Consider the following 18,349-nt stretch of genomic DNA (forward strand, 5'->3'; position numbering starts at 1 on the left):
TACTAATTAGATCAAAGATCAATTAGAGAGAACCCCAGCTCATAACCAACGCCAGTTGGTAGGACTTCCTCCCTCTTAAGAGTAAGTCACCCTATAAATAGTGAAAGATTTGTATCTGTGTCGGAACAAATAACAAATTTAGAAATAATTTGTATTTTTCCTAACATACAAACCTGGAGCTATTTATACAAATTGGCCCGCCACCCTGTCCCCCTAGAAGTCCTGCCAGAAAGCAAATGTGGTTACTCAACCGACAGGTGTGAGTGAGCGGGGTAGCCAGTCTACCCCACCCCCCTTCCGCTAACTAGCGAATGGGGTAATTATCTCTCACTAGTTTTCAGCATTGCCGAAAGTAATACCCTATAAATAGCTCCAGGTTTTTATGTTAGGAAAAATAAAAATTATTTCCAAATTTGTTATTTTTAAATATTTAACTTAGCCGGTGAATATATAGCTGCAACTCTGTTGTTCGACAGACAACTCTACGGAAAAACTCGCCAGCGATCGCTACACAGGTTGCGGGTGTGCCCAACAGCGCCATCTGTCGACCAGATACCCAGCTCTTATGTAAACAAAGACTCAATTTTCTCTCTGTCGACGTGTCGACAAGACGTACTTTACTCGCTGTTGCTAAACTGGAGTTTTTTCACATCTAATTGGTGAAGTACTATATTCTAGTTTTGAGCTTTCGCAATGCAGGTGTTTTATCTTCATCTTAAATCTTGAACTCGTTTTGGATAGATTTAATTATGGTGACAAAGAGAGTATGGACTTTCTTTCACTTTTAAATGGCCGACCCTTCCCTTAGAAGGAAGTGTGTTTAGGCTTTTAGTAATTATCTTATCACGTTATAAATTATTTATAGATTTTCCTCTATATATTTTATATCTCTCCGCCTTTATTAGGCCTCTTCGATTAACTTTCCATTTATTATAAACATATAAAAATAAATTTTAATGTTTTGTTTATATGCGACCTTTCCTGAGAGTAGGCGGTCCTAACTTGGAAACCGAAGTTAATCAACGTTGAGCCCTTTATATCGTAATTAGCTTTTAAAGAGTTAAGGATTTAAAACTTTTTAAATGTAATATTTTATGAAAGAATTTCTTTGATAGTCTTCGTACTGTTTTCAAAGATGAACTAACGTTTAGTTTATTTATGCTACGCAGTTGTTGACGTTCAGGACGTTCAACATGCGCTCTATCGTTACGATAGAGAGAGAGTGTATCACGGTTTCACTTTGCAGTAAGAGTAAATCGATTCTGACGTTTTGTTCATTCTTTCTTAGCTTAAATGTTTTAAATTCTATTTTAAAGGAACTTTTTATTTGAAAAACCTTTCAGTGTTTTCCTTTAGTCAAATGACATGTTTTTTTGACGAAATATAATTGGGCTCTTCTCTTAGGTGTGAAATCAAGAGAGAAAGAGAGAGAGAGATAGAGACGGAGGGAGGGAGAGGAGAGAAAACGTTCCGTTCAAGCAGGTAACGTTGTTCTCGAGTTACTCTCGTCCCTAGTCTCTGTACGGGGAGGAAGGATAAAACGTTTTTTAGTTTTTTATTCTCGTCCCCAGGCTATGGGCGGTGAGAGATTGAAAACATAGTTTATATGAACTAGTGTTTAGTCTCTTTCCCAGCCACTGAATTTTTTATCTTAAAATATGTTTTCTGTTTTTTGCTGGTATTAATGAGCTTGCATTATACGACTGATTTCGCAATTACTACCTTTTAATGAAGGGTAGAATTGCGTGTTTCTGGTAGAAATCAGTAAAAGTTTCGATTTCAGTGAAATAAGTGCAAAACAGAAAATCGAAGTGATAAAGTGATATGCGCAAAGTGTTACAGTGTTGCGTCCGAGGGTTCGTCTGTTCGTGCCTGTCGTTCACCTAGTCCGGGACCTCTTGCATGCTCCCAAGCTCAGGGGAGAAGTAATGTCGAACGACTTATGGGTTCGAGAGGCCTTGATCAACGAACAGACGTTTCCCTCCATGGTATCGGGTGTATCTTACCAAGATCTCCCCTACCATAAGACGAGAGAGACGTTGTTTCTCCTCGTCATCCGTAGGCTTTTCGCATAAGAAACCTGTCACAAGGTTTCGAAGCCCTTAAGCGAAAGTCAGTCCTTTCAGGACAGGTCCAGCGTCCTGGTTACAGCCATTAGGACAGCTCTGACCCTATGCAGTCATCGGATAACTGCTCGCCGCCTAACAAAAGCGTAACACAGACTCCGAGAGTCTTTTTTGTTGGCAAAGTGTTGCGGTCACAGACGTTACCCTCGTCTCTTACCACAACCATTTCCGTTGATCCTTAATGGGTTGTATGGCAAGACATGCAGAATATGCTTGCCTCCCTTATGGAAGACTATTCTGCCGATTAGTCCGTTGAGTCTAGCCGTTTATCTCATCGATATCCTGGCTTTCAGCCAACCTAACGTTCCTTTGTGCTTACTGTTGACGTTGGCGTAGCTAAGTCACGTCAGTCAGGTTGTTTAGAACCACACTCGATGCGGTCTCGTGTGGATTTTCAGCCGCATTTGGACGTTAGGCCACTTGCTGATGCTCCTGTTGACGTTCAAGACGTTCGCTAACAATCGGAGTTGACTTGTTTTGACGCTGTGCGTCAACCTCCGCATTCTAGAGTTGTTTTGACTGCTCAGTCTAGGCAGTCAAAGCAGTCTCGAGTGGACGCTGTGCGTCCTCACGCACCTGTTGTGGTTGACAGTTAAGTTGTTGACAGTTCACAGACTGTCAAGCAGTTACATGACGTTGCGTTCTGGTCCGCTACTAATGCACCAGTGAGTGTGGACTCTGCTTGTAAAGCATTGCCACCACGGTAGGTCTCTCCCTTGCTTGAGACTCAGCTTTTATCGGACAAGGTTCCTGTAGATGAGGAAGTTGCTGTTCCCCCTCCTACTGATATTCCCTTGAGGACTCTGTCAGATGGAGAGGAGCCTAAGCTGCTTAGCCCCCTATGGACTTTAATTAAATCATGATGATTTTTTTTAAGGATCTTTGTCCGGATCTTTTTGTAACTGCTGCTCCTCGTTCGCCTAAACGTCAGAGCTTACACTAGGCCTAGCTACTTCGAAGCCGTTGTCTTTAAGCTAGTGCTCTCTCGCTCTCCTAGAGAGCTTTACGTTGGCTAGGCGACTGGTTTATCACCAGGAGGAGTTTGGGGGATACAGCCTTTGCTTTCCCTACTTTTAAACTGGCTTATAGAGCGAGAGTCTGATATGACACGAGAGATGTTCTCGGCTTGGGAGTTCATGCCTCTGCCCAGATAGACTTCTCAAATCTCGTAGACTCTCCCTGGCGCCTGGCCAGGAGACGCTCCAAGTTTTTTACAGGTCAACTTCACAGCTGTTTTCGAGCCTTTGAAGTTTTGCTGTACAATTATGTCATGCATAAATAAGGATTTCAGGGATGGAAAGCGGTACCGCCTCAGTCGCTAACCCCGTCTGTTGCCGCACCTGCTCCCGTAGACCCTAAATGGGCTTTGCTGCAAGACATGCCGTCCAAGCTTGCGTCCTTGATAGAGGACTTTAATGCGGAGAAGGTTGCTACCGAACCTTCTGGCCAACAACCTTCCAACCGGTCGGTTGTGCGCCCTGTTGACGCTGAGGTAACCTTCTCGCGTCTGCCAGTTGAGGTGGTTTCTCCACCGATGCGACCCAGTGTGGGTTGCCAGCCGCACGTTGACGTTAAGCGACGCTCGGAGGTGGTTGTTGACGTTCAGGACGTTCAACAACCAGCAGAGGTGACTTGTTTTGACACAGTGCGTCAACCTCAGCAACCCGGTAGGGTGTTGACTGCACAACCCAGACGGTCTAGACAGTCTCGGGTTGACGCTGTGCTTCCTCGCGCACCCATGGTTGTTGACAGTTCACAGACTGTGCAGCAGTTCCATGATGTTGCGTCCGGCTCCGCCACGCATGCACCAGTGCGACCGGACTCAGCGAGCCAGACGTTGCCCACTCCGTTGCCGTTTCCTCATCAGTTTTCGGATGAGGAACCCTCTGATGAGGACGTTGCTGAACAACAAGACGATCAGCCCCCAGAATAGATCAAGCCCTGCTATCCATCCAGAAGATGCTGAAGAAGGCACGCTGCTCAGTCAGGCTGTGGATGAGTCTGGTAGGGACGCTGTCATCCGTGGAACAATTTGTGTCACTAGGAAGACTACACCTCCGTCCTCTTCAATACCATCTAGCTTTTCACTGGAAAAAGGACAAGACGCTAGAAGCGGTCTCGATCCCGGTTTCCGAAAAGATAAAGTCTTGTCTGACTTGGTGGAAGGACAATATCAACCTAAGAGAGGGTCTTCCCCTGGCTGTTCAGACTCCCAACCACGTTCTCTTCTCGGACGCATCGGACGTGGGCTGGGGCGCGACACTAGACGGTCGGGAATGCTCAGGACTGTGGAACTCGAGTCAGAGGAGCATGCATATCAATTGCAAGGAGCTGTTGGCAGTACATCTGGCCTTGAAAAGCTTCAAGTCTCTCCTTCGAGGCAAAGTGGTGGAAGTTAACTCGGACAACACCACGGCCTTGGCGTACATCTCCAAACAAGGAGGTACCCACTCACTGACGTTGTACGAGATCGCAAGGGACCTGCTCATCTGGTCAAAAGGTCAAGACATCTCCCTAGTAACGAGGTTCATCCAAGGCGACTTGAACGTCATAGCAGATTGTCTCAGTCGGAAAGGGCAAGTAATTCCAACCGAATGGACCCTCCACAAGGATGTGTGCAAGAGACTTTGGGCCACTTGGGGTAAACCATCCATAGATCTCTTTGCAACCTCGCTGACCAAGAGGCTTCCAATCTATTGCTCTCCAGTCCCGGACCCAGCAGCAATACATATAGATGCTTTCCTCCTAGATTGGTCACATCTGGATCTCTACGCATTCCCACTGTTCAAGATTGTCAACAAGGTACTGCAGAAGTTCGCCTCTCACGAAGGGACAAGGTTGACGTTAGTTGCTTCCCTCTGGCCTGCGAGAGAATGGTTCACCGAGATACTTCGATGGTTAGTAGACGTTCCCAGTAGTCTTCCTCTAAGGGTAGACCTTCTACGTCAGCCACACGTAAAGAAGGTACTCCAAAGCCTCCACGCTCTTCGTCTGACTGCCTTCAGACTATCGAAAGACTCTCGAGAGCTAGAGGCTTTTCGAAGGAAGCAGCCAGTGCGATTGCTAGAGCAAGGAGAGCGTCTTCCATTAGAGTCTACCAATCGAAGTGGGAAGTCTTCCGAGACTGGTGCAAGTCAGTTTCTGTATCCTCGACCAGTACCTCTGTAGCTCAAATAGCTGATTTTCTCTTATACCTGAGAAAAGGACGATCCCTTTCAGCTCCCACTATCAAGGGCTACAGAAGTATGTTGGCATCGGTCTTCCGGCATAGAGGCTTAGATCTTTCCAAACATAAAGATCTGCAAGACCTCCTTAAGTCTTTTGAGACCACCAAGGAGCGTCGTTTGGCTACCCCTGGATGGAATTTAGACGTGGTACTAAGATTCTTCATGTCAGACAGGTTGGAGCCGTTACAATCAGCCTCCCTGAAAGATCTCACTCTTAAGACTCTTTTCCTGGTATGCTTAGCCTCGGCTAAAAGAGTCAGTGAGATTCATGCCTTCAGCAAGAACATCGGATTTTCGTCGGAAAAAGCCACTTGTTCGCTGCAACTTGGTTTTCTAGCCAAAAATGAGCTGCCTTCTCGGCCTTGGCCTAAATCTTTCGATATTCCCAGCTTATCGGAGATCGTAGGCAATGAACTAGAAAGAGTCTTATGCCCTGTTAGAGCTCTTAAGTTCTATTTAAAGCGTACTAAACCTTTACGAGGCCAATCTGAAGCTTTATGGTGTTCAGTTAAGAACCCATCCTTGCCTATGTCAAAGAATGCTTGGTCAGACTTTATCAGATTGTTAATACGAGAAGCTCATTCACATCTGAGTGAGGAAGACCGAACTTTGCTTAAGGTGAAGACGCACGAAGTTAGAGCTGTAACAACTTCCGTGGCCTTTAAGCAAAATATATCTCTGCAAAGTATAATGGACGCAACCTATTGGAGAAGCAAGTCAGTGTTCGCGTCATTTTACTTGAAAGATGTCCAGTCTCTTTACGAGAACTGCTACACACTGGGACCATTCGTAGCAGCGAGTGCAGTAGTGGGTGAGGGCTCAACCACTACAATTCCCTAATTCCTTATCCTTTTAATCTGTCTCTTGAAATGTTGTTTTTTTATGGGTTGTCCGGAAGGCTAAGAAGCCTTTCGCATCCTGGTTGATTTGGCGGGTGGTCAAAGTCATTTCTTGAGAGCGCCTAGATTAGGGGTTTGATGAGTTCCTGTTGTATGGGTTGCAACCCTTGATACTTCAGCTCCTAGGGGTCGATCAGCATCCTAAGAGGATTGCGAGGCTCCGTAAGGAAGACGTACTTAAAAGGCAGAGTAATTGTTCAAGTCGACTTCCTTACCAGGTACCTATTTATTTTGTTTTTGTTATTTTGATAACTTCTAAAATGAAATGAAAAACTCTTAGCTCATAAAATGTAAACATATTTTACTGGTCTCTACCCACCATCCTGGGTGTGAATCAGCTATATATTCACCGGCTAAGTTAAATATTTAAAAATGATATTTTGATTATAAAATAAATTTTTGAATATACTTACCCGGTGAATATAAATTAAATGACCCTCCCTTCCTCCCCAATAGAGACGCAGTGGGACGAAGAGAAAATTGAGTCTTTGTTTACATAAGAGCTGGGTATCCGGTCGACAGATGGCGCTGTTGGGCACACCCGCAACCTGTGTAGCGATCGCTGGCGAGTTTTTCCGTAGAGTTGTCTGTCGAGCAACAGAGTTGCAGCTATATATTCACCGGGTAAGTATATTCAAAAATTTATTTTATAATCAAAATATCATTTTTGTACTATATAGCTAAAAGACCCTTTTGACACCTTGGCCTTTTATCCAATTGCTCCCAAAATATAATCAAATTATCCTCGGATTATGGCCAGTCATCCAACCAAATTTCATGAGATTTGGTCAAATAGTTTTAGAGTTATGTAAATCACAAAGACTCGGACAGACAGTACAAACATACGTCTATCAAAATATAACCTATGCAACAAAATTGGCAAAGATAATAATGGAGAAAAGGTAGCCAAGTTTTAAATTTTTCATTCTTTTATATATAGTTTATTTGCTATTCTTTTATTTTCTATCTTCACTGGGCCCTGTTGAAGTCTTTGGGCATGTAGCATGCTTCTTTTCCAACCAGAGTTGTAGCTTTGCTAGTACTGTAATAATATTTATGATACTATAGTTCAGATTTATGATAAGATATATACAGTAAAATCCCCATAAATGATTATGTGACATAGGTGTTTATTATCATAACGAATAAAGAACAAGATTTATGAAATTATGAAAGTGTAGTAACCTTGATGTAGGAATTGTGAGCATTATCGATTCAAAAAGCACCATGTGTATGAGGGACTTTATGTACATGAGATTTAGGTACCTCTGTTCAATATATTATTACAAATCTACCTTTCACAACCTACATCCAGACTACTGTATATACAACTCTAACCGAAAACTATTGTACGAAAGTATAAATTTCAATTGACAGCAAATACTAGGCTCAGTACTGCACAGTACTCTAGAAGTTTTATTCCAGCTGTGAACAAGTTGTGGAATGATCTTCCTAATCGGGTAGTTGAATGAGTAGAACTTCAAAAGTTCAAACTTGCAGCAAATGTTTTTATGTTGAATTGGCTGACATAAGTCTTTATATAGTCTATATATGAATTATTTGTTTTAATGTTGTTAATGTTTTTTAAAATATTGTTCATTACTTCTTATATCCTTTATTTATTTCCTTATTTCCTTTCCTCACTGGGATATTTTTCCCTGTTGGAGCCCTTGGGCTTATAACATCTTGCTTTTCCAACTATGGTTGTAGTTTAGCTAGTAATAATAATAATAATAAAAATGGAAGTGATGAGTTCATCTTCTTAAGAAACTTTTGTCAGTTTCTTCAACATTTTCAGTCTAACAACTTGTAAAGTTTTGATGAAGTTGTTCAGTGGTTGACTATACTGTTTATGATGAATACTATTAAAGAACAATGCCTTTAGACCAGTAAAAAAGAGCTAAGAATTTTAGCCCATCTTGGACTAAGGAGTTTTGTTCCCTACCATAAATTTGTTTGGACAGAACAAAACCTATTGCAGAATTGGCTCTTAAGAATTTGTAGCTTGGTTGCAAGTAGCTTTCTTTTATAGTTTTTCGGTTTAGTGAATAGTAAATTTATTTGATTTATTAGCAATTAAAAGAGTTAGAACATAGAATGATTTATAGTACTGTATTAGTAATGATAATGGGTTGCTGGTACTGTATGGCATTAAGTTTGTCCCGACACGATTACAAACCCTTTCGCTCTTTACTGTGGATATTATTTCACAGGATGCTGAAAACTAGCCAAAACCTCATGGAGTTGTGAGGCTAGTCCCTTCGGGATGTGCGACTCTTGGTTCTCATGAGGAAGAACCTGCTGTTTTAGCACAGCCTTATTTTGTCTCCTTACGAACGAATACCTCCTCTGGTAGGAGGGTGTAAGGCTATTTGCCAATTGCACCGCCACATCCCACCATTGTTCGATAGACAAGTTTCAGGAAACATAATCCTTTGCGGTTATCATCTCAGACTTCTTCCTATGGGTCAGAGAGTTCATCACAACACTCGCATGTATTTACTTACAAGTACACATGTCCCACCCACGGGGTGGGCAAGTGCATACTAATGATAGAGGTCTGATCAATTAGCTAGCTGCATTTGCTCTTCGTAGGCATGCATACGTCCATGAACATGTATGTGCTCACAATTCTATAGGTTCTCAATGATCATTTTCTCTTTGAGCAATGATGTTGCGCTTCGTTGAACATACGTTATTCCTGAAAGCAAATTCATGGGTTACCACAGAGATGCTCACTCACGAAATGTATTTTTGAGCAACGACTCCTGTACAAATGCTTACCCTTAGTCAGAGAAGTTGAGTTTTGACACTTCCACATGCGGGTGAGTTACTACTCCCGACAAAGGCTGTTTACTTCGTCAGTTGCCTGCGCTACTCTCGCGGGCTGATGCATTCTCATGAGTAGTAGCAAGGGTTACTTACCATAAGAAGATAATAAGAAGGCCCTATGGTCCAATCCTCGAAGTGACGTGTCTCGGGTCTTTTCTCCTTCCGTTGACTAGAAATTTAGTGACTTTGACCACTGATTATTGCTGAGGTTATCCTCCAATGATGTACCTAGAGTCATCCTTTCAGAATTGATTTGCCAATACAGAGTTTAAGGCTCCAGCCTATGCTCAACCCCTCAAATGTTTACAAGAATGTTTGCTCTAGTTGCAACCTGGGTCCTTTCTTGTCCCTTAGACGGATGGTTAAATTCTAGCAGACACTGAGTCAACCTTGGGGGGGGGGTTTCCGGTTCAGGATCAAAAAGGCTAGAATATATCTTGTCAATATCCATGAGAACTGGCATATTTAAAATGGCAAATAACCTCTAAAGAGACAAAGTTACTTCATCCAAATCACGGATAAAGACTTAGAGAAACAGCATGTCCCTTCCTCAAGCGAGACTTCCTACCGACGTATTGATAGCTGTGCTGGCATGGGTGCCTGACCGAGTTCAATGGCTCCGGTGTAAGTCATAGCTTGGGTCCCCTCTTGTGGCAACTGTTCCTTTCGGTATTAGCAGGAATTGTTCAGACTTGCAAGTTAGATAGGATTAGAGTAATAGAGAGACCTGAGTTGGGAGGTAGAGATCACCAACCTTCTCAGGGTAGTAGATCTTTGCTCTCCTTCCCCACTGCTATCAGCAGTGCCACACAAGTCTTCTTGGATTTGACTGCAATGTTGCCTACTCTTAATCTCTACTAACAACTCCCTTCTTGTCACACTGTAATGTTTTCATTAGAGCATGATGGTGGTAGAACACCCAGTCAAAGATGTTCTTTGCACTACTTCCTGTCTAGCCGTTAGAAGATAGAGTTGGACGGGAGACAACTCAATTACCTTTGGCAACCCGATTCATTGCAGACAAGGAAAACTTCTGAGCTGTCATTCTGATCAGGCAGATTCAGATAATGGGTTTCAAGGGACCTTAATCTCCCCTGTTAGCCATCTAAGTCTTGACCTTGGCTGGAATTGAGGGCAAGATGTCATACCAGGACTTATCATGTCCGAAAGTTTCTTAAGTAAGGTTTGGTGCACCAGTACAGGGTAAAGAGGCCCCTCTATTAGAAGTCCTCCGACATTTATAGAATGCTCTTCCCACCCTCTCGGTCTGAGGAGAAGACTCATTCATAGAAGGACATCAACAGAGCAATTGATGAAACTGTGAGCTGACCTTCTTTTGCAAGTAGAAACCATATCCCTTGTGTAACCTAAAATATACAGCAGTATTATTATTGTGAATTGCTAAGCTACAATCCTAGTTGGAAAAGCAGGATGCTATAAGCCCAGGGGCTTCAACTGGGAAAATAGCCTAGTAAGGAAAGTAAACAAAAAGGAAATAAAATATTTTAAGAACAGTAACATTAAAATAAATATCTCATACAAAATATAAAAACTTTAATAAAACAAGAGGAAGAGAAATAAGAGAGAATAGTGTGCCCAAGTGTATCCTCAAGCTAGAGAACTCTAACCCAAAACAGTGGAAGACCATGTTACAGAGGCTATGGCACTACCCAAGACTAGAGCACAATGGTTTGATTTTGGAGTGTCCTCCTAGAAGAGCTGCTTACCACAGCTAAAGAGTCTCTCCTACCCTTACCAAGAGGAAAGTGGCCAATGAACAATTACAGTGCAGTAACCACTTGGGTGAAGGAGAATTATCTGGTAATCTCATTGTTGTCAGGTAATGGGCCAGACTATTCGGTGTGTATATGTAGGCAAAGGGAAAATTAACTGTAACCAGAGAGAAGGATCCAATATAGTACTGTCTGGCCAGTCAAAGGACCCCATAACTCTCTAGCTGTAGTATCTCAACGGGTGGCTGGTGCCCTGGCCAACTTACTACGTATTAAATATGTAAAGTATTTGTTACGACCCCTTCATCCCAGCGAGGGGGAGTCAGGCAATGGCTAGGTCAAGTGTGGAGTTCAACTCCAAACTATTCCTTATCTGGTCAAGTCACATTGCTAAGTTCATACACAATCACACAATTGCCCAGGCTGTAAGCTCTGTCACACATTCTGAGAGTTAGCAAGGAGTCAGGGTGTCACTATTAAGCTCGTGCAAAGCACAGAATCATAACTTGGGTCAGAAATCAGCCAGTTGGTTTAGGACTTCCACCCACCTAATGGTGAGTCTCCAATGTAAAGAGTGAATGGATTTGTATTCGTGTTGGAACAAATGACAAATTTGTAAATAATTTGTATTTTTCCTAACTATACAAACCATGAGCTCTTTACACATACCTGTTCCACCATCACCTAACCCCTGAGAAAGTTCTGCCTGCAATTAAAAAATGAAGGCATTTCACCATTGTGTGTATGAGTGGTTTGGTCGGTCTACTCCCCGCTACCCCCTGCTAAATAGCTAGAAATATATTTTGGCTAGTTTTCAGCTTTCACCAAATTAATATCCACTGTAGAGCTTAAAATTTGTATAGTCGGGAAAAATACAAATTACTTCCAAACTTGTCATATTTTTTTAAAAGTTAAAGAGACACTTGTAATTATTTTTTGAATGTTAACAACTGTGGGTAAAGTCTATAAGGCAGTACTGTATTAAATTTTGATTATTATTATTATTATTATTACTATCCAAGCTACAACCCTAGTTGGAAAAGCAAGATGCTATAAGCCCAGGGGCTCCAACAGGGAAAAATAGCCCAGTGAGGAAAGGAAATAAGGAAATAAATAAATGAAGAGAACAAATTAACAATAAATCTCAAAAACAAATATGTCATAAATAAACTATAAAAAGACTCATGTCCGCCTGGTTAACAAAAAAGTATTTGCTCCAACTTTGAACTTTTGAAGTTCTACTGATTCAACCACCCGATTAGGAAGATCATTCCACAACTTGGTAACAGCTGGAATAAAACTTCTAGAGTACTGCGTAGTATTGAGCCTGCCTAGTATTACGAACAGGATAGAATTGTCCAGGGAGATCTGAATGTAAAGGATGGTCAGAGTTATGAAAAATCTTATGCAACATGCATAATGAACTAATTGAACGACGGTGCCAGAGATTAATATCTAGATCAGGAATAAGAAATTTAATAGACCGTAAGTTTCTGTCCAACAAATTAAGATGAGAATCAGCAGCTGAAGACCATACAGGAGAACAATACTCAAAACAAGGTAGAATGAAAGAATTAAAACACTTCTTCAGAATAGATTGATCACCGAAAATCTTGAAAGACTTTCTCAATAAGCCTATTTTTTGTGCAATTGAAGAAGACACAGACCTTATATGTTTCTCAAAAGTAAATTTACTGTCGAGAATCACACCTAAAATTTTGAAAGAGTCATACATACTTAAAGAAACATTATCAATACTGAGATCCGGATGTTGAGGAGCCACCGTCCTTGACCTACTTACAATCATACTTTGAGTTTTGTTAGGATTCAACATCATACCCCATAATTTGCACTATGCACTAATTCTAGCTAAAGCTCTATTAAGGGAATATTTTCTATTTCATCTCTTCCAGTATGTTGAACAAGAAGGTGGAAGGAGTATGCTCCAGTTCTGGATTGCAGCCTCCAATTTCCGCCAGCAATTATTGGAAGATTCAGTGTCATCGAATGCTCTTCAGGCCCAGTCTGATGCCATGGTGCTATATGATAAGTATGTCAATTGATGCATTTTCTTTAGATAAGTCTTTACCATTAACTGAATGTTAGAAAGTACTACTCATGTTTTCAGATTGATTGTGTGGGGTGTAAGTACCTATTTGCAAATTGTGTTGTGTGTTTGGAAATCCTTATAGCTTTTAGACTTGAAATTTCTTTCAGTTTTGCAGATTGACCCTCACTGACTAATTGTTTTCATATCAGCTTTGATATTTACTCAAAGTTAGTTACCTACCTCTTATGCTTTGCTTTTATGTCTAAATAGAAATTGGATTCATCAATTTCCACTTCTCTTCCATTCTTCTGTTGAGTAGGTAAGCTCATTCAACTGTCAAGTTCCATCAGATCCAGTCTTGATTTAGTACTTTTATTTCTTGTTGGCTCCTACTTGATTTCAAGCTGTTTGATGTTGACATTTTTCATTCTGAAAATCTTGTTCCCATATGTCTATTTTCTATTAGCCTCTCAGTAATCCCTCTTCAAGATAAGCACCTTCTAATTGTGTCAATAGATATGTGGTAATCCATATGAGATTTGTCCTAAAAGGTTGAAAGGAGTTGCAGCTGTTGAAATAGCAGAATAATACAAGTTCTAACTTCTATTCCATGCTTGTTAGCCTACCACAAACATTAAGCTTAACACTGACTGATTTGTGATATAGTGCTAAACACAGTAATTAAAAGTGTCCCATTGTCTTTCCAAATGTTATTTGTATTTGAGATATGTTGGTGGGTCTTTTTTTTTAACAGTTTTCCTTCATTTCATTCATTGATTTTATCATATTTTTTTTTCATTTCAGATACTTTTCTTTGCAAGCCACATGTCCTCTTGGGTACAGTGACAATGTGCGTTTTATTGTCGAGGGCAACATATGTCGGGAGGAAGGACCTTCTCATTTCTGTTTTGATCTTCCTCTGAGGGTGGTGTTGCATGTGTTAGAAAGGGTAATTATGATTTATTATTCAGAATTTTGTTAAGTTTTATTCCCAACTATTCATTGTCAATTTAGATTTTATGATGGAAATTAGGATTACTTGTTTTAATTTCCACCCTGGTTTATTTTAAAGTTGTTTGAAATGAAGAAATTATAATTCTCATACATGACAGTAGTCATCTTTATTGGTTGATATGGCAGTGTAGTTGTTTTTATATTTTTTAATGACTGTCTTAATGTACCTTTGTCCCAAACATTTTCAAATCTATTTTACTTAAGCTATCACTTGAGTTTTACTCTCTGGCAATTAACCTCTATGAGAGGATACTCTTTGCAAAGGGCCTTAATTGTCATTAGAAGCTTTGCTACCAGTAAAGGTTAGTTCTGACAGTTGAACCCCATTATCATTTGCAAGTTTATATGGAATCTTGATTATTTATAATTCTGTATCGAAACAATGCCATTTCATTTTTCTGACACAAAATACAAACCTTCGTTCTTTACATGCAGTAATGGATTGATCAGCGTAAGCTGGTGTTCAGGCTTTAAAAACTTGGAGTGAGGTGGTTGCCAACCCCCGGCAGAACTAGGGTAGTCATCGGAGTGGCGGGAAAGTACTCCTGCAACCGCCTGTGCACTCACTAACTTAACCCCTTTTGATTAGCCTCCAAAGAGAGCAAATGTGCTCCGCTGTTTCTATGTTTTTCTGTTTCTGCCTTTTCGAACTTTGTTTATTTTATCGATTTGGGGATGACTGGACTGTTTTCTAAGAAAACAGCATGCATCTATGTTCGGGCACGACTGGTTGTGCTTGTGTCACGTTCCGTTCTTCCTTAAGACGGTTCCTCATTAGCATTGCCCGTCGTGCAGAGGTCTCTCATGCAAGAGGAGTCTCCATGCAACAAGAGTCTGGAGGGGCTATCCTCCCAGTGGGAATGGTTGTGCCGAAAGATGAAAGAAGTTAGAAGGTATTCTCCCAGACTCTAATGCGGTAACCCTCTTCCTCCTGTATTTGCTTGTTTGGTCTCCTCTGGAGGACGAAAAAGTAAGGGGGATGTGTCTTTTCTCCTGCACAACTTTTCTGGTCTGGAAGACTCATTACTTTCCCTGAGAAGTAACGATGCCTTCCTCCTTTGAGAAGTCCTCCATTGATGCTTTTTGTGAGCTATACTTTTTCTTGAGACTTTCAATTTCCTTTAGAACGATTGGTTCCTGAAGAAGCTGATGCCCGGTGCACAGCGGGAACCTCTTTTTCTCCTACTGGGTTTGGCCTAGGCCTATCCCCTTCCTCTGCGGAGAAAAGATTTTCCTTCTTTGTGGCCCTGTGCCCCAAGCCTCTTCTTCCTCCGCAGTTCTTCATATCGAGTTTCTGCAGCTTGTCCCTGTCAAGGGCTAAACTTTGCTTGTCAGTTTTCTGAGTTAAGCTTGTGTGGTGAGCCTGCTCAGCAAAGGGAGAATGCTCTCTTAGGACTCCCTCGTTATCGCGAGTAGTTAGCCTTTCTAAAGAGTACTCCTCTTTGAGTTTTCTTGCTGGCTTGTTTGCTTGCTATTCATTGCCAGCAAAGTCTATCTCTTAGAAGTAAGTGGGGGAGTGCATGGGTCTTCCCCCCTTCAACCCAGTGGTTTACTTATTACTCCACTATGGTAGCGAGACACATTGGCATGGTGATTGCAGGGTTATTTTCCCTTTACAGTGGGGATATCAGTTTACCATCCCCTATCCCTTCCCATCAGCCTAACCTCATGCTCATTAAGCAGTAGTACATTAGTAAAATCCTTCCATGCTCTCGCCACCACTTCAAAGCCTGTACCTCAGTCTCAGGTCCCTACTCGACCAGCCCCGCAGACGCCAGCCTCCTCCTAAGTACTGACCTCTCCCATGTCTCGGTATTAAAGTGTGTAGAGGCAGGAAATTTGAATTCATGCTGATCAGTCCCAGACTTTCTGTGGAAGGATCTTGCCCTAGATCTTTCATAAGTATCTCAGAGGCGACATAAGCGTTGTCAGGTCATGCCTTCTCCGGGAGTTACCTTATTTCTTTCTCTTCATGCACGAGAATATATGCATGAGGTGCTCTTGAGAACACATGCACAAGCCTTCAGCACGCTCCCATGCAGCTACCGATCGGGGTCCTGATTTCACAGATTTGGGGGTACGTTATTGTTAAAGCAGCCTTTTCCACCCTAGTCATTTCTGGTGGTGACTGCGTCTTCATCTGATTCATCCGGTAAACCGTTTTATTTTCCTTTTATGACAAGGGTGTATCCAGCGAATCCTAGGACTCCCTTTGTTCATAGGTGAGAGAATACACCGTCATCCTTCTGTGCTTCTCCTGCCTTGTCGGTACATGCACCTAGACCTAGGGCTACAGCACCGTCCCCTCTGCAAGTGCTAGCTTTCTCTCACATGCAATTTGTGCACATTTCCAGGTACCAGAATAGCTGGGAACGAGAGCTGGCAAGGCATGGCATTCCAATCCCAACTACATCTGGGAAAGGCTCAGCCTAGCCTCAGTCTTACCCCAATCTAGGTCTCGGAAGCCAAGGCAGGTTTTTCTGCCTTCTGGACATACTTTTTACCCTCGAACTAGTAGGGGATTGAGATCTTATTTGTAGAGCGCTACAAGTCTCTTCCAGTCGAGACAGACCCCTCTCCTTGGAGGTCTCCCGGTTCTCAGTCCCAGGAGTGTTTAAATTCACAGGAAATTCCTTAGCCCCCATGGAATCCTCTGAAAGAAGCGCATAGCGTCCTATCTCCTTCTCAGACAAGTGCTAGGTTTGGAAGGATTCAAACTCCACCCCAAAGTATTGGGTTTCGATAGTAGTCTACAACTCCCCTCTCTTCAGCGAAGGATTCAGAGGCCGTTGCTACAACTTCATCTCCTACTCCCAGGCCTTGTTCCCATTCCAGGGCTCACTATGCCTACTGTGACTCAGCCCTAGCTCATCCAAGTTTGAGCTGGGTGGTGGTGGATGCTCTATATGACGGAGATTCTGACTACTCAGAAGGTACATTGTTTGCACCCTCTAGCCCTGAAACTCCTTTCATTGTGCAGGGTGTGCCTGATTCAACCTCACTTCAGGTTTTGTCCTCTTACACAGTGAATGGCCTTGGTGAACCTGTCTATTCCCTCTCCAAAGGGAAGTGTAACCCTAGACATACTCTATAGCACCCCTAGCCCCTAGACCCAGGTTAGTGATTCCTTGGTCTAAGTTGGTAGCTGGTTCGCTACAGAGGGTTAACTTGCAAATCTCTGTGAGGAAGGAATCCCTTGTGCCTGGCAATTTGTTAAGATTACTTCCTCCTCCCTTCATAAGGCAAAGAAATATTATAGTATCCTGGATGATCTCCTTTCTTCCTTGCTTTTTGCTCCGGCAGTGTCAGCCTTAACTCTGGGCATGTCAGCAGGAAAGTTGGCAACACAACCAGTGGTATTCTCCACCGAAGTTATCTCAGGAAGGAAGGGAAGAGTCTAATGAAGGAGACGCTTCAAATCTCCTATTGAGTGGACCACTGGTTGGGTAGTGTCGGCTCCCTGACTGACACTGTAGACCTCTGAAACTCTTACATATTCAGGTTTACAAAGACATCTTCCTGTCTGGTGCCAGTGCGTCAGAATTCTTGGCCCATAACGCAGCTGACTATTGACCCAACTGGGTCTTGAGGAACAAGATTCTGTTGTCCCCCAATCCCTTAGGCAAGTCCCAAAGAAGGAAGTCCTCCTAGTCTTAATCTCAATTGGCCCATCTTTGTCCCCAGTTGACAATTTAGATGCTGTTAGGGAGAAAGGGAAGTGAGCGAGCCACATCTCTTACCTTAAGGCCGTACATTCCTGCCCCTCTCATTTCGCACCAAGTGTGCCAAGAGCTTCGGCCATGAAGAGACTAGCAAACAAACAGGAATTTCCTTGATCATAACTCTTCCAAACAACCCTTTCAGGGAAAATGGCAGCTAGGAAAGGGAGGTAGAGCTGCTAGATGTGTACAAGTGCTTCTTGAGTTTTGCCTCGATCTGGGGGTTCATAGTAAATTAACTCTGGAAGTCTTCCCCGATGTACAAATGAAAACTGGTATATCTGGTAATGCACATTGATATTTACTAGAAAATATCTTTCTATTGTAGAGCGGAATCGAAAAGTTTAAGGAAGTGGACCAACCCTTTCTCCTGCAAAATTTGCTTCTAGCCCATTGGCGACAATAACTGCTGGGACTCCTACTGTCCCTTGACTGTATAGTCCCCAACGGTCGCCTCCACATTCGCCCACTTCAATGGCAACTAAAGACCCTAAAGTCTCAGGGCAGGTATCCTCCGGAAACATGTGTTCTGATAGGATCGGTTCATTAGAAAGACTTGGGACGTTTGATGCAAGAGTCCAACCTCTGCCAAGGAGTAGATTTTCTTCCTTTTCCCCAAGATTTGTTGTTCATTATGAACACATCATAACAAAGGGTCTCACTTGCAACAGCACATGGCCTCTGGACTATGATCTGATCGTGATCCGCAATGCCCCACAAACTTCCTAGCAATGAAGATAGCTTTTCAG

The 18,349-nt window shown here is 42.3% G+C and overlaps 1 protein-coding gene across 1 annotated transcript in view; it reads left to right on the top strand.

The window, feature by feature from the left end:
* Nucleotides 1–18,349, top strand: part of pkaap (A-kinase anchoring protein pkaap) — a 98,164-nt gene that overhangs the window by 37,562 nt on the left and 42,253 nt on the right. Inside the window, exons 5-6 of the mRNA XM_068354133.1 lie at nucleotides 12,731–12,867; nucleotides 13,672–13,816. Coding sequence (XP_068210234.1) covers nucleotides 12,731–12,867; nucleotides 13,672–13,816 — 282 coding nt within the window. The remainder of the gene's footprint in view (nucleotides 1–12,730; nucleotides 12,868–13,671; nucleotides 13,817–18,349) is intronic.

The sequence above is a fragment of the Palaemon carinicauda genome, chromosome 30 (genome assembly GCF_036898095.1).
Source record: "Palaemon carinicauda isolate YSFRI2023 chromosome 30, ASM3689809v2, whole genome shotgun sequence".
NCBI lineage: Eukaryota > Metazoa > Arthropoda > Malacostraca > Decapoda > Palaemonidae > Palaemon > Palaemon carinicauda.